This window comes from Pristiophorus japonicus, chromosome 3 (assembly GCF_044704955.1).
Source record: "Pristiophorus japonicus isolate sPriJap1 chromosome 3, sPriJap1.hap1, whole genome shotgun sequence".
NCBI lineage: Eukaryota > Metazoa > Chordata > Chondrichthyes > Pristiophoridae > Pristiophorus > Pristiophorus japonicus.
In genome coordinates, this window is record NC_091979.1 from 39,918,785 (window position 1) to 39,935,147 (window position 16,363).

The following is a 16,363-nucleotide window of genomic DNA, read 5'->3' on the forward strand; positions in this document are numbered from 1 at the left end:
ACACGTGTCCGAGCTCTCCTGCCATAACTTAACCCTTAGATTAACTTAATTTGGCAACAACAATGCTAAAGGTTACCTACTGATAGAGAAAAGAACAAGAAAAATTATTCACAAATCACCAGCCAATCACTTACCCCTTGGCTGTGACGTCACCTTTCAATTACTTTCTACTTCTTTGTTTACCTTCTGCCCCTGCTGCAGCTGCACCGGTAGGCCTGCCGACCTCCCCGAACTCGCGCTGCACCGAACTCCCGCCTCTCCGACGATTGATGGGCTTTTATAGGCCTCCCGAACTCCCCGAACTCACGCTGCTCCGAACTCCCGCCTCTACGACGATTGATGGGCTTTTATAGGCTCCCCGAACACGCGCTGCTCCGAACTCCTGCCCAAGTCTCGTTGCACCTCCCCTTTTCCTAATCTGCCGCCATTCAGATAATATTCTGCCTTCATATTTTTGCCACCAAAGTGGATAACCTCACATTTATCCACATTACACTGCATCTGCCATGCATTTGCCCATTCACCTAACCTGTCCAAGTCAACCTGCAGCCTCTTAACATCCTCCTCACAGCTCACACCGCCACCCAACTTAGTGTCATCTGCAAACTTGGAGATATTACACTCAATTCCTTCATCTAAATCATTGATGTATATTGTAAATAGCTGGGGTCCCAGCACTTGGCCCTGTGGCACCCCACTAGTCACTGCCTGCCATTCTGAAAAGGACCCATTTATCCTGACTCTCTGCTTCCTGTCTGCCAACCAGTACTCTATCCACATCACTATATTACCCCCAATACCATGTGCTTTAATTTTGCACACCAATCTCTTGTGTGGGACCTTGTCAGAAGCCTTTTGAAAGTCCAAATACACCACATCCACTGGTTCTCCCTTGTCCACTCTACTAGTTACAACCTCAAAAAATTCTAGATTTGTCAAGCATGATTTCCCTTTCATAAATCCATGCTGACTTGGACTGATCCTGTCACTGCTTTCCAAATGCACTGCTATTTCATCTTTAATAATTGATTCCAACATTTTACCCACTACTGATGTCAGGCTAACCATTCTATAATTACCTGTTTGCTCTCTTCCCCCCTTTTTAAAAAAGTGGTGTTACATTAGCCACCTTCCAGTCCATAGGAACTGATCCAGAGTCGATAGACTGTTGGAAAATGATCACCAATGCATCCACTATTTCTGGGCCACTTCCTTAAGTACTCTGGGAGGCAGATTATCAGACTCTGGGGATTTATCGGTCTTCAATCCCATTAATTACCCTAACACAATTTCCTGACTAATAAGGATTTCCTTCACTTCTTCCTTCTCGATAGACCCTTGGTCCCCTCGTATTTCCGGAAGATTATTTATGTCTTCCTTCGTGAAGACAGAACCAAAGTATTTGTTCAATTGGTCTGCCATTTCTCTGTTCCCCATTATAAATTCACCTGATTCTGACTGGAAGGGACCTACATTTGTCTTCACTAATCTTTTTCTCTTCACATATCTATAGAAGCTTTTGCAGTCAGTTTTTATGTTCCCAGCAATCTTCCTCTCATACTCTATTTGCCCCCTCCTAATTAAACCCTTAGTCCTCCTCTGCTGGATTCTAAATTTCTCCCAGTCCTCAGGTTTGCTGCTTTTTCTGGCCAATATGACTCTTCCTTGGATTTAACACCATCCCTAATTTCCCTTGTTAGCCACTGTTGAGCCACCTTCCCGTTTTATTTTTACTCCAGAAAGGGATATACAATTGTTGAAGTTCATTCATGTGATCTTTAAATGTTTGCCATTGCCTATCCACCGTCAACCTTCTAAGTATCCTTTGCCAGTCTATTCTAGCCAATTCAAGTCTTATACCATTAAAGTTACCTTTCCTTAAGTTCAGGGCCCTAGTCTCTGAATTAACTGTGTCACTCTCCATCTTAATAAAGTATTCTACCATATTATGGTCACTCTTCCCCAAGGGGCCTCACACAACAAATTGCTAATTAGTCCTTTCTCATTACACATCATTCAGTCAAGGATGGTCAGCCCTCTAGAGTATTCCTCAACATATTGGTCTAGAAATGCATCCCTAATGGATTCCAGGAAATCCTCCTCCACCGTATTGCTTCCAGTTTGGTGAGCCCAATCTATATGTAGATTAAAGTCGCCCATGATAACTGCTGTACCTTTATTGCATGCATCCCTAATTTCTTGTTTGATGCTGTCCCCAAACTCACTACTACTGTTTGGTGGTCTGTACACAATTCCCACTAGCATTTTCTGCCCTTTGGTATTCCGCAGCTCTACCCATACAGATTCCTCATCATCCACGCAAATGTCCTTCCTTACTATTGCGTTAATTTCCTCTTTAACCATCAACGCTACCCCACCTCCTTTTCCTTTCTGTCTATCCTTCCTGAATGTTGAGTTCCCAGCCTTGGTCACCCTGGAGCCATGTCTCTGTAATCCCAATTATCTCATATTCGTTAATAGCTGTCTGCGCAGTTAATTTGTCCAACTTGTTATGAATACTCCTCGCATTGTGGTACAAAGTCTTCAGGCTTGTCTTTTTAACACACTTTGTCCCTTTCGAATTTTGCTGTAATGTGGCCCTTTTTGATTTTTGCCTTGGGTTTCTCTGCCCTCCACTTTTCCTCTTTCTATCTTTTGCTTCTGCCCCCATTTTACTTCCCTCTGTCTCCCTGCATAGGTTCCCATTCCCCTGCCATATTATTTTAACCCCTCCCCAGCAGCACTAGCAAACACTCCCCCTAGGACATTGGTTCCAGTCCTGCCCAGGTGCAGACCGTCCACTTTGTACTGGTCCCACCTCCCCCAGAACCAGGTCCAATATCCCAGAAATTTGAATCCCTCCCTCCTGCAGCACTCCTCAAGCCACGTATTCATCTTAGCTATTCTGCAATTTCTACTCTGACTAGCACGTGGCACTGGTAGCAATCCTGAGATTACTACCTTTGAGATCCTGCTTTTTAATTTAACTCCTAGCTCTCTAAATTCAGTTTGTAGGACCTCATCCCGCTTTTTACCTATATCGTTGGTACCTATATGCACCATGACAACTGGCTGTTCACCCTGCCTTTTCAAAATGCCCTGCACCCGCTCCGAGTCATCCTTGACCCTTGCACTAGGGAGGCAACATACCATGCTGGAGTCTCGATTGCGGCTGCAGAAACACCTATCTATTCCCCTTACAATAGAATCCCCTATTACTATAGCTCTCCCACTCTTTTTCCTGCCCTCCTGTGCAGCAGAGCCACTCATGCTGCCATGAACTTGGCTGCAGCTGCCCTCCCTGATGAGTCATCCCCACCCAACTGTACCCAAAACGGTTTATCTGTTTTAGAGGGCGATGGCCACAGCGGACCCCTGCACTACCTTCCTTCCGCTGCTCTGCCTGATGGTCACCCATTCCCTATCTGCCTCAGTAACCTTTACCTGCGGTGTGACCAACTCACTAAACATGCTATTCATGTCATCCTCAGCATCGCGGATGCTCCAGAGTGAATCCATGCGCAGCTCCAGTGCCACAATGCGGTCTGTCAGGAGCTGCAGCTGGATACACTTCCAGCACATGTCATTGTCAGGGACACCAGAAGCGTCCCTGAGTTCCCACATAGCACAGGAGGAGCATGACACAGGTCTGGGCTCTCCTGCCATGACTTAATGCCTTAAATTAACTTAATTTGGCAACAAATAAAAGAAGAAAAAAAAGATTAAATACACATGAATCTTCCAGCCAATCACTTACCCGCTTGCTTGTGACATCACCCTTCGATTTCTTTCTACTTCTTTGTTTTACCTCCAGCCTCTGCCCCTGCACCAGCTGGCCTCCCGATCTGCCACCGCTTCTCTCGCTGCCGCCGACCTTTAACCTCCGGCGCCGCCTGCTGTCACGATGCTGGCCTCCCGATCTTCCGCCGCTCCTCTCGCTGCCGCCGACCTTTAACCTCCCACGCTACCCGCTCTCGCGATGCTGACCTCTCGATCTGCTCCCATGTTACCCCCAATCTTCTATACTCGAGGCCTAGTCCTCAATTTAGCCCTTTTAAAGTACCCAAATTAGATACAATATGATGCTATATAAATACTGTCTTTCTTTTATATGCACCTCCGACAATCTTGATTTGTTTTCTTTGGCTAAGGCGAAAATTTGGCCATGCGATGAGGCTGATGATTCAACCAAATGCCTTGGTGAGAAAAATGACTGGTAGATGGCTGTAGGTGGAGAGATTGGTTTCAGTGGGGCTCATGGTCATCCCAACCGATGTACCCACAGAGGTGCTTTCACTGCAGACTCCAGAGGGAAAGCATCAGTACCAGACAGCATAAGAGAGGGTGCCAGGCTGCCTGTTAGCAGCCCGGCCGAACCCAGGGGATAATTGACCTGGCATTCGGCCTACAAAAATTAAAATGGCGGCCGCGGCAGTGCGCTCCCCTTGAATGGCCGCCACACAGCCATGTCGCACACACTGCAAACACAATGCACCAATGTTTCTATGACAGAAAAAACTGTCGGGGGCACCGCTCGGCGGCCTGAAGATTTTTACTCCGCATTTAGCTTGACGTGTGGGAGATCGCGATGCGTGCTTTGCTGATGCACTTAGGAGGGGTCGGGAGCAGCGGGGCGGAAGTGGGGATCGCCGGAAAAATCACCACGGAGAATTTCGCGAGTAGCAGCCATTCAACTCTGCCGTGTGGCCGCCGCTTTCTGGCGTTAAAAGGCATTTTCAGGAGGCTGAATTTCGACCCCCTGATCTCATCTAGGGCTCTGGTAAACTCTATGCGCAAGTAAATCTGTACCTGTGACAGCAAATCTGTACCTGTGACAGCTGGAGCTCAGGCACGCCCAGCAGTAAACCAGCAAGTGAATTAATGAAACCTTTGAGAAAACCAACACAGATCACCTGCTACAACTAGTCAATCCATTTACCAATTGCTCATTTTCAGGGTGAATGTTGTTAAAATGATTCAAAAGTAATTTTCCAATCAATGTGGGAGTTGATGATCATGACTATAATGTAAAGCATTACCAAAAACCCATCTTTTTGATTCTTAACAAACTGCCACGCACGCAAAGCAAAGTATGGTTTAAAAAGGAAAACCACTTTGATACCAGGCAGCTGTTTTATTATGTTTGCTTTTCTTTGGTTCATCTCTCCGGTCAATAGATTGAAATTTTTGTGTGAAAGGGTTAAGAATTTTTAGCAAGGATGAGCCTCTGAGTTCGTAGATTAGACTCATAGAATGCTTACAGCACAGAGGGAGGCAATTCGGCCCCTTGAGCCCATGCCAGCTCTCTGCAAGAGCACTTCAGCTAGTTCCACTTTCCCCGTAGCCCTGCAGTTTTTTCCCTTCAGGTTCTTATCCAATTCCCTTTTGAAAGCCACAATTGAATCTGCCTCCACCACCGCTTCAGGCAGTGCATTCCAGATCCTAACCATTCACTGCGTAAGAAAGTTTTTCCTCATGTCGCCTTTGGTTCTTCTGCCAATCATCTTTAATCTGTGTCCTCTGGTTCTCGGCCCTTCCGGCAATGGGAACAGTTTCTCTCTATCTACTCTGTTTAGGAGTTAGGAGTTCTTTCTGAATTCAGCCAGTTTGGATCATTTGAGACCTCTGCCCATTTTAGGTCAATGCAGTGACAGGTGCTCACTGACCTCTAACCTCAGGCCATTAATCAAACTGATTTGCATCTTTTGGAAATCTGAGTCTGATAAATGGGTTTCCGAATTCAGAACACGATGATGCTGTTCAGAACTGAAATCTGAAGCGCTGTGTTAGTACGGGTACTGTGCTTTAACTTGCCATGGAGTGGTGGAGTGCCAACTTAAGCGAGCGATTGCTGACAGGGTGAATCTTTAATCTTGACTATTGGCTGAAAGGGGAGGGGAGGGGAGGAGTGAAGGGAGAGATAGAAAAAAGGCAAATGCATTCTTGAATAGAAAAAAATACCAGGGACAAGAGACCCATAACTTGACTACTGGCCATCCTGCTGTCGGGTAAACAGTTACCGTAGATTTGGAAATTGGGAGATTTTGTTTGTATCAGATTGCTGTAGGAGAATTCGCGAGGGCGAGATAATAAAATACTTTTTTGGAAATGGTGGGAACTAAAGGCTTATTTTTGGCAGATATTCATATAATTGCTGCATAAAGTATAGTGGAAATCTGGAACTCTCTCCCTGTTGAGGCTGAGAGTCAATTGAAACAATTTAAAACTGAGATTGACAGATCTTTGATCGGGGCATTGAGGGTTACGGAACCGAGTGTGTTAGGTGGAGTTACAGTACGATCAGCCATGATCTAATTGAATGGCGGAACAGCCTTGAGGGGCTGAGTGTCCTGCTGTTCTAATTTGGTGACAATACAAAGCAATGAACATCGATGGTGTGCCGTCACATATGAAAGCACAGGTATTTGAGAGTTCTATTATAAAATGATCTTAAATGAAGTCACCAGTACTCAGAACAACAACAACTTGTATTTATATAGCGCCTTTAATGTAGTGAAACATCCCTAGGCACTTTACAGGAGTATTATGAGACAAAAAATTTGACACCAAGCCACATAAGGAGAAATTAGGACAGGTGACCAAAAGCTTGATCAAAGAGATTGGTTTTAAGGAGCGTCAGAGAGGCAGAAAGGTTTAGGCAGGGAATTCCAGAGCTTAGGGCCTAGGCAACAGAAGGCACGGGCCACCAATGGCTGAGCGATTATAATCAGGGATGCTCAAGAAACCAGAATTAGAAGAGACAACAAATTGCTTTGACTTAAGTTTTGTTCTTGTCAAAAACGTTTTCTGAGCAGATATTGCAGATATTGCTGGCAGCTCGGAAAGGGCTCTGAAGTGGTGGTTTAGCTGGTAAATGTCACTCGGTTTGGAGAAGCTGTGCTCAGTGTCGTTACTAGTAGCACTATGCAGTCACTGCATTACTGATCATGTCTGATCTGACATAAGCTGACATCAAAGTCCCAAAGGTACTGTTGTGAAACTCTGCATTGCTATGGATCTAGTGGGTGTCAAATCAACCACCCCCAGCCCCGCCCCCCCCCCACCATGTCTTCATTGGAGTTTTCAGATTCGAGTAACTCCGCCCTCTTCTAAGAATTAATATATGAATGGTAGATAAGGAGAAACTGTTTACACTGGTTGAGGCAGGTAAGCCTGAGGACAGAGATATAAGGTAATTGGCAAAAGAACCAGAGGAGAGATGAGATTATATTTTCGTAAGGAGATTTGATCGAGGCGTTCAAAATCCTGAAAGGTTTTGATAGAGTAAGTGAGGAGAAATGTTCCACTGGCAGGAAGGTAACCTGAGGACACAGATTTAAGGCAATTGGCAAAAGAACAAGGGGAGATGAAGATCATTTTTTTTAAGCAGTGAGTTGTTATGATCTGGATGGCACTAACTGAAAGGGTGGTGGAAGCAGATTCAATTGTAACTGTCGAAAAGGAATTTGATAAATACTTGAAATGGAAACATTTGCAGGGCTATAGGGTAAGAGCAGGGGAGTTGGATTAATTGGATAGCTCTTTCAAGGCACGATGGGCCAAATGGTCTTCTGTGCTGTATGATTCTATGATATCAGAAAATGAATGTGATTCCCTAGTGTTTATAATAATTCTCAATCACCAGTAGCAGGAAATAGCCACGAATCAGCCTCACACCACACACAAAATTTCAGCTACCTTAAAATTACTCATATTCGAAAAACCTTTTGCTTTCATTGTGACCTTTCCCAAATTAATATTAATAACCCAAAAGTATTGTGTCCTTTTTTAAAATTGTAAATTTGAATCTCTTAATTTGGTATTTTTATAATCAAAAACATATTTCCCCACAAGTGCTGACAGGGTCCAGGCTCTGTACAAACTACTGCACACAACCTGGCCTGAAGTCAACCCACTGACAGCCGAGGACATTCAGCTTGAAACAGTTAAGCGCACAGTGTGCAACTGAGAGAGGTTTACCCCGAAACGATTAATAACACGGAATGTAATGGTGAGAGGTTTACCCTGAAAAGATTAATAACAGTGCATAACAAACTCCATTCCCTAGCCATTCTCCCAACTTCTGTCTAAGGTTAAACCAGACAGCTCGCAACCTTGGTGCCATATTTAACCCTGAAATGAACTACCGATCACATATCTGCAGCATAACTAAGATCGCCTAGTTCCACTTCCGTAACTTTGCCCGTCTCCACCCTTGCCTCAGCTCATCTGCTGCTGAAACCCTCATCCATGCCTTTGTTACCTCTAGACTTGACTATTCCAATGCACTGGCCTCCCACATACTACCCTACGTACATTAGAGGTGATCCAAAACTCGGCAGCCCATGTCCTAACTCGCACCAAGTCCCGCTCACCCATCACTCCTGTGCTCTCTGACCTACATTGGCTTCTGGTTAAGCAACGCCTCGATTTCAAAATTCTCATCCTTATTTTCAAATCCCTCCATGCTGCCTGCCTAAACCTTTCTGCCTCTCTTCCTCTCTTTCCTCCTTCAAGACGCTCCTTAAATCTTCTCTCTGTCACCTAATTTCTGCTTATGCAGCTCGATGTCAATATCTCATAATACGCCTGTGAAGTGCCTTCGGACGTTTCACTACGTTAAAGGCGCTATATAAATACAAGTTGTTAATCAAATCACACAAATGTACAGCACGGAAGGAGGCCATTTTTGTCCATTATGTCCGCGCCGGCTGACTAAGACCTATCCAGCCTAATCCCACTTTCCAGCTCTTGGTTGTTGTTGTTGTTGAAACGGTTAATAGCAGTGTGTAACTGAGAGAGGTTTACCCTGAAACGATGAATCAGCTGGTGTGTCACCGTCGATGAGCTGAATTCCACCACGCCACTATTTGCTCTGACCCACTCAACTGTCATGTTTTCATGACCTAGTTCTAGCTGCTTTCTTCTCCCAGACCTCAGTGCCCCCCTCTCCCTATTTTTCACGAGGGTAATTCTCCTCTGTTATTCGTTCTGACCATTATTCATGGTGCATTAACTTCAGCTGCGAGTTGAATAAAAGCTGTTTTGCTTGCTCCCACTCCGTGGCTGGGCAGCAGAACAGAGGCCCATTATACTGGTCGTTCCGCGTATCCATAAAGCGGCCAGCCCCCAGCTTGTCAAACACTGAGCCAACTTGTTTGATACAGTTTGGGCTCCTGAACCTTCGAAGCCTGTGTGAGAGTCAAGAGTGTGGCAGAAAATATGAATCCAACAATAACTTTTATTTATTCATCAGAAAGCGTGAAATTCGGTATCAAGTCAGCACAATTTATTTGACACAGAATAGACTTATTTTCCCTCACTAAAGCCTTTACCCTCTCCTTTCACTTCATGACTTATCTTATTATCTGATGTCAGCATGGCTGGCCCCCTACTGTGAGATTTTGAACCATATCAGAATTGGGTTTATCAAATCTAGGAATATTCAGCCTTTTGTGCCGCATACCCATCTCTTGTATTGCACAACAGAGAACTATAATGCTTAATTTTTCAAACCTTATGTAAAGACTGATTGAGCTGCTGTTCATGATTAAGATGGCTGTCAGTCTCTGAACGTGGTTTGTACTTTGACAGGTGAACGTTAATACTGGGCTGAGCAGAGTTTACTGAACTATCAAAGCAGGAGATTGTATGATAAATGAAAAGCTGGGGGACTCTAATACATTTGGCTCTGCTTCAGCAGTTTCAATAACCAAAGGGTAGTCATCATCTGAAGTATGGGCAGAAGCAAGGAAGAGTTGACAGGGGTCTGTAATTTACTTTACAGCCACTTCAGATGAGATGCGTTGAACCTCACATACTATTTCAGATGTAATTGGGCTGCGCTTGATGTAATTTTTTGAACGTGCTAAGTCTGAATCCCCTGTACTTAATCCCCCAAAGATTTAGGCATCATCTGTCTGATTAGAAGCCAGCTGAAGTGGCTTTGTTTGTCTGAGCAACCCTATCCTGTACCAACACCCCGTTAACATCCATACTGTGCGGTGCCAGAGGAGCTTAGTCCTCCCCCACCCCCCCCCCCCCCCCGCCCCCCCACCCCCCCACCCTGACCTCCACCCCCACACAAACCTTCCTCCCGCAGTACTGGATCAGCTATTGCATTCAGCACTGATTCCGACCTGTGATTCCCCTCTCACAGTCCTGTCATGTTCTGTTTGTGTCCTTCCCACTAGTTTCTCTCACACTTCCTCCCATCTTTTAGAGTTCAAAGCATGTGTAGCTGCAGGTCTTTGTCAGAAACCCAGTTGGAGGCCTTTAATGTAGGAACGCTGCGAATGACTTTGATTATTTATTAATTCTGCTTCTCTTGTCTGATTGAGCCAATAGTGAACATGAAGCTCCTCATCTTTCTTTCCAGTGAACATGCTCTCGCTCTGAAATATCTACAGCTTTATGGGAGCTGTTGCCTTTGAACTTTTTTTTTTACACTTTTTGCAGCACCTTTTTTTTAATGTCTCCTTTTCTTTATTTATTTCAGCCTCGCACCACATTTTCCCAGCATTCCACACGCCCATACCGATTGATATGCGGCATCATGAGGGAAGGTACCATTACGAACCTCACTCGATCCACGCCTTTCCTGGGTAGGTATACGCTGAACATGTTGATTGTTTACCATTATTGTGTACTTATTTTATCTGCTGCAATTTTTTTTTTACACCTCAGTTGGAAGAAAATATATGAAGCCCATATAAGTGAGGCTTTACTCAGCACTTTCTTCCTCGTCCCATTTTGATTACATTCTCCTCGCTTAACTTGCCTTCCTGGCGAGATGCACCGCTATCACACCAAAAAGGTGATCGAGCTCTCTGCCATGAGCCGCTGGCCACTAGGAGGCGCTCCAGAACAACTTGGGTTGACTGCGGTTCTGATTGTCCATTTGCTGGCGTGGGCCTCTTCCTGATACCTGGTGTGTCGTACCTTTTTCGATCAGGTTTCTATTATTTCCTCCTCCCCTCCCTCACTCCCCTACAATTTTCTCCCTTCCTCTCTTCAAGGTACAGACTGGCTTGGGGCTCAACATCCCCTGGCCATCCTATGATACCTTGCTCAAGTAACTCACATGTGAGCCTCGAGTGTGGCAGAATGTCTCTGCTCGTTTCCTGTAGCAAAAAAATCATAAACAAGCAATCTGGATTTTATTTTTGAGTGTGTTTATGATTTCGCTGCACATAGCAACCAGAGCAGTTCTTCTGTCAGTGACTGTAGCCAGACTATTCAACTGTCAGGACATCACGGCCCAAGCTCTCACCTGGCTGTCCACCAATTGGAATCAGGAGGCCTTGGTGGCTTTAGAATCCCCTAGCCTGGGGAAGCCGAGGATAACTGTAATGTCCTAACTGTCACCCGGCCTACAATGTTATCTCTGACTCCTCCATGAAGGCTGCCAGTAAACGACCCACATTCGCTTGCAGAAGGCATTTTGTTGTTGTGTTGAAAACTCCACCAAAAATCGAGCAGCACTGGTGAATGGAGTGAGGCAGGCAAGTTCAACTAACAGAGAGCCCAGGGTCTCAACCCTCTGACCTGGGACTGCCTGATCAGAAAGCAAGTACTTTCCTGCCATGCACTACAGAGCCCCCATTGTGTTGCCTCTTTGTATGTTTTTCTCCCTGCTCGTGTGCATCGCTTTTTAATGACCTCCCCCAAGGCTAAAGCAGCATTGCCGTCTTTCGGGGAATCTTTTGCGGCCAAGTTCATTTCCTGGCGTGTACTCCGCGATGGTCACCCATGAACATCTGTGCTTTCCCGAAGCATTCGAAAACCCAATTTTTTAATCCCAACAGGAATTAACACTGTACTATAAGAAATGCTGCAAACCTACAGAAAATGGTTTGATATTTGAAGCAGAAAACTTGCTTAACATCGCGTGTGGCTATACTGTGTTTTTAAACCTGCGCGTGCGTGTGACTAAATCATTAAACATGGCTGCAGACAGCTTAACAAATTCCACCAGAACTGTGCTGATGAAGGTTACACCTTGAAACATTGACCCATGTTTCTATTTCAGAGGCTGACTGACCTGCCAGGTGTTTCCGCCTATGTTTCTATTTCAGATTTGCAGCCTTTGCTTTATTCTCTTTTTAAGTCAAATAAGATAGGATCGCCAACTCTGATTGGGTGTATTCCTGGAGGTTTCATCACATGACCTTCCATCGGCCACAGGTCTGCCTCCCCACTCCTGCCATAGGTCGCCCAACACATCTGACCTCACGGTGCATCGCTCTCCCACACCAATTGGAAAGCGTACAGACTCTTCAGCACCCGATTGAATGACTCTCGACCATCAGTTTTAACCCCACTCCAATAATTTGATAACTAATGTCAGCCAGTGGCTCAGTGAGCAGCACCCTCACCTCTGAGTCACAAGGTTGTGGGTTCAAGTCCCACTCCAGAGACTTGAGCACATAAGTCTAGGTTGACACTCCAGTGCAGTGCTGAGGGAGTGCTGCACTGTTGGAGGTGCTGTTTTTCAGATGAGACGTTAAACCTCGGCCCCTCTCAGGTGGACGTAAAAGATCCCATGGCACTATTTCGAAGAAGAGCAGGAGAGTTATCCCCAGTATGCTAGCCAATATTTATCCCTCAATCAACATAACAGAAACAGATGATCTGGTCATTATTACATTGCTGTTTGTGGGAGCTTGCTGTGCGTAAGTTGGCTGCCGCATTTCCCACATTACAACAGTGACTACACTCCAAAATGAACTTCATTGGCTGTAAAGCGCTTTGAGACATCCGGTGGTCATAAAAGCCGCTATATAAATCCAAGTCTTTTTGTCTTTTCTAATAAACAAAAGTGTTCAAGGAAAATGTGAGAAAACAGTTTTGTTCTAATGCCCCTATGGTTTTTCTCTCGGGTTGCTCTCAGCAGGTTCCTGGAGATGAATCTTTAATTCCTGAAAACTCCTGGAGAAACAGCTACATTTGCACCTACACATTTGAATTAAAGTTTTGCCAATATAAATGAGCATGTTTATGGCCAGACACAATTTCATCTGGTCCCAAATTTGATGATTTAGTCACATACACATCCGTGCTTAAAATCACAATAAAGTGACTCACTGGTTACATTACCCAAACAACAATGGCCATTTAAGCCCATTTGTGTTCTGAGCCAAATAGCATTGTATAAACATCGGTGCATGTAAGAATGTTTCCCCTACCCACAATTATAAAGGATACAGAAATGTCATGAGCAATTTAATCAGGAATTATTTTCTGTCACAGTCAGTGAAATTTAAACAAGCGAAATCTCCACAAGGAGACACAACAAACTAAATACGCCACTCTTCCACATTCAGTCTGCCCTCGTCTAAAAGCCAAATACATCAGTTCTACTTGGGTTCTGCCATCCAAAGGATGGCATTTATGTCTCTTAGTAACAGAATGCAGTAAAATATGGCTACATGCAACAGATTCTGGGTAGCAAGAAAAAAATACTTGCATTTATATAGCGGCTTTCACGACCACCGGACGTCCCAAAGCGCTTTACAGCCAATTAAGTACTTTTTTTGAAATGTAGTCACTGTTGTAATGTAGGAAACACGACAGTCAATTTGCACACAAGCAAGCTCCCACAACAACAATGTGATAATGACCAGATACTGTTTTTTAGTTATGTTGATTGAGGGATAAAAATTGGCCAGGACACCAGGGATAACTCCTCTGTCTTCTTCAAAATAGTGCCGTGGGATCTTTTACGTCCACCTGAGAGAGCCTCGGTTTAACGTCTCATCCAAAAGACAGCACATCCAACAGTGCAGTGTTCCCTCAGTACTGCACTTGGTGATAGCCAGGATTTTTGTGCTCAAGTCTCTGGAATGGGACTTGAACACACAACCTTCTGACTCAGAAGCAAGGGTGCTACCCACTGAGCCACGGCTGACCGAACTTTATTTGTATGAAGATGGTGCTGAGCTTTTGTCAATTGGACTAAATCCAATCCATGTATATTAACAGTTGTTACTGCGGGCTGTTTATAGGGAACTGACTTCTTGTCAACTAATTGTGTGCCGATGAAGGATAATGTTTTTGTCAACAAATTGCCGAGGCTGAGTAATCCTGGAATTTCAAGACACATGTATCCTACAACTGGAAATCTTAATGTTACATATTGGCCACGAGCAACATCTGATGCTCAGTCTCATGACTGGTTCCCAGGTTTTGGCAATTCCGTGAAAATGCGAGCAGCCATTTTTTTTCGCGGGCGGACGTGAATAATTAATGTTTCAAATTTCTCTGTAAATCTGACCCTGCCAGTGAAATCATTACTATAGCAATAAAATAAGCCGATTGTAAAGTTGTTGCTAGCCACGGAACAGTCCTGTTTTTACCCAGCTTTGTCTGCTTCTGCAATGAATTGAGGTCATAGAGATCCTGAGGCCAAAGTTACTTGGCGCGTCCAGCCCACTGCAACTCCAGCCAGATTGCAGCCGAAGGGCCCAGAATTTGTCTGGGACCTGAATACCCTGGGAATTGCTGCTGGGCCTTGTAAGGGACAGGCAGGAGTTTGGCCTCTTACAAAGGCCAGTGATGCCAAGGGGCTGAAACCAGGGCTGGGGACACAAAGGCCAGAAGTTTCTTCAGCCCTGGTCTGTCAATGGCCTTGGTGTGAGACCAAAGGCTGGTCTGCTCAGTGAGATTAAGACTACTGGCCTCCAGAAGGTCGCCCGTCAGCCCCACTGGGGTGAGGTTGGCTCCGTGTAAGGAAACAACCCTCACAGAGAGCTGTGAGGGTTTTACAAAATATTTCTATCGGCCCCCACGTATAGGCTGTTCTGCGTGGGGCCTCTGAGAGAGTCAAGGGTGTGTGGACCCCAACGCAAATGGTGGCCAAACAGTGGAGTCTCCGGCAGGGTGGGCTAGATGGGGTACCCTTAGAGACCCAAGTGGTTGCTAGCCCCAGACAAACAGGGTGCCCTCCCACTGACCCACCAAGTACACCAGGGGTCAGCACGAGCAGGCTCCAGCGCGCACAATCCCAGCGTAACTATCGCGATCGCGGCCCATGGATGGTTTGGGGTCCCTGTCTACATCAATTGGTGGTGAATTAGCTGGCTGTCCTGGTTGGCTGGTCTAAGGGTAGCAGCCTATCAAGGGAAAGGACCAGGGCTTTTTTAATCATTAAAAAGAATCCCTCTTCAGCAGACCTGCTGACACTCCTCCCCAGTAGTTGCCTCCACCACTAACTTTCTCCTCCCCTGTCTTCTCCCTCCCCATTTACCAGCCTCCCTGCAGCAGGGCTCCTGGCCTAGATGATCGCTCTCTTTAGGAAAATCCCCTTGACCAGGATCAGGTGGGCCATTGTTATGGTGGTGGAGTGAGAGTGTGTGGATTTTTTCTGCGGGGGGGGTCACTATCCAGGCTCACACAGAAGAGGGAGGGACAGCAGGACGTTAAAAAATGGAGGGAAATTGAAGGAGAAAAATAAACTTGCACACAGAGATAGGGAAAAGAATTGGTTTCTGCCACACAACATAATTTCAACTGGCTGGCGATCACTTCAGCTCACAGAAGAGATTGAAACATGACATGTGACATATATTTACATGAAAGTTCCACTGGCTCCTCCCCATCAGGAGAATATGTCAACTATGACCAATATTTATCCCTCAATCAACATAACAAAAACAGATTAATTAGTCATTATCATATTGCTGTTTGCGGGAGCTTGCTGTGTGCAAATTGGCTGCTGCATTTCCCATATTACAATAGTGACTGCATGCCGGAGATACTTAATTGACTGTAAAGTGCTTTGCGACCTCTGGTGGTCGTGAAAGGCGCAATACAAATGCAAGTCTTTCTTTCCAACCTCCTTCACTGCAATTATTGATTGGAAGAATCTCACACCTCCTTGTCGGGTGGATCTGAAAAAGAGAGATCCGGGAGCAGCTCGACAACATTGGAACTGATCAAAAGAAAAGCGTCCTGGGGTCTTTTCAGACAATCAGAGCAATATAAAAAAATATTACAGTCTAGGTCAGCGATAGAGGCATCTTGAGTCATTTCCATTATGTCGGAAGCCACTGTCTGACTGATCTTGCTGTTTGTGATCAAATCAGATGTCATTCCAGACCTGGACAGTCACAGAATCATAGAATGGTTACAGCACAGGCCATTCGGCCCATCGAGCCCGCGCCGGCTCTCTGCAAGAGCAGCTCAAGCTAGTCCCGCTCCCCCGTCCTTTCCCCGTAGCCCTGCAAAAACATGTCTTTCAAGTGCTTATCCAATTCCCCGTGAAATCAGCTTTATTCAAACGCTCACGTGCCAGATCTTTTTTGGGGGTCAGTAAGCCTGAGAACAGTCTAATTTAAAAGAAGTCAAAATCAAATATAAATCC

At 45.3% G+C, this 16,363-nt stretch overlaps 1 protein-coding gene across 3 annotated transcripts in view; it reads left to right on the top strand.

Moving 5' to 3' along the window:
- gli2a (GLI family zinc finger 2a) overlaps window positions 1-16,363 on the top strand; it is a 431,013-nt gene that overhangs the window by 278,627 nt on the left and 136,023 nt on the right. For all 3 annotated transcript variants that reach the window (XM_070875288.1, XM_070875289.1, XM_070875290.1), the window contains one exon: window positions 10,499-10,604. In XM_070875288.1, coding sequence (XP_070731389.1) covers window positions 10,499-10,604 — 106 coding nt within the window. The remainder of the gene's footprint in view (window positions 1-10,498; window positions 10,605-16,363) is intronic.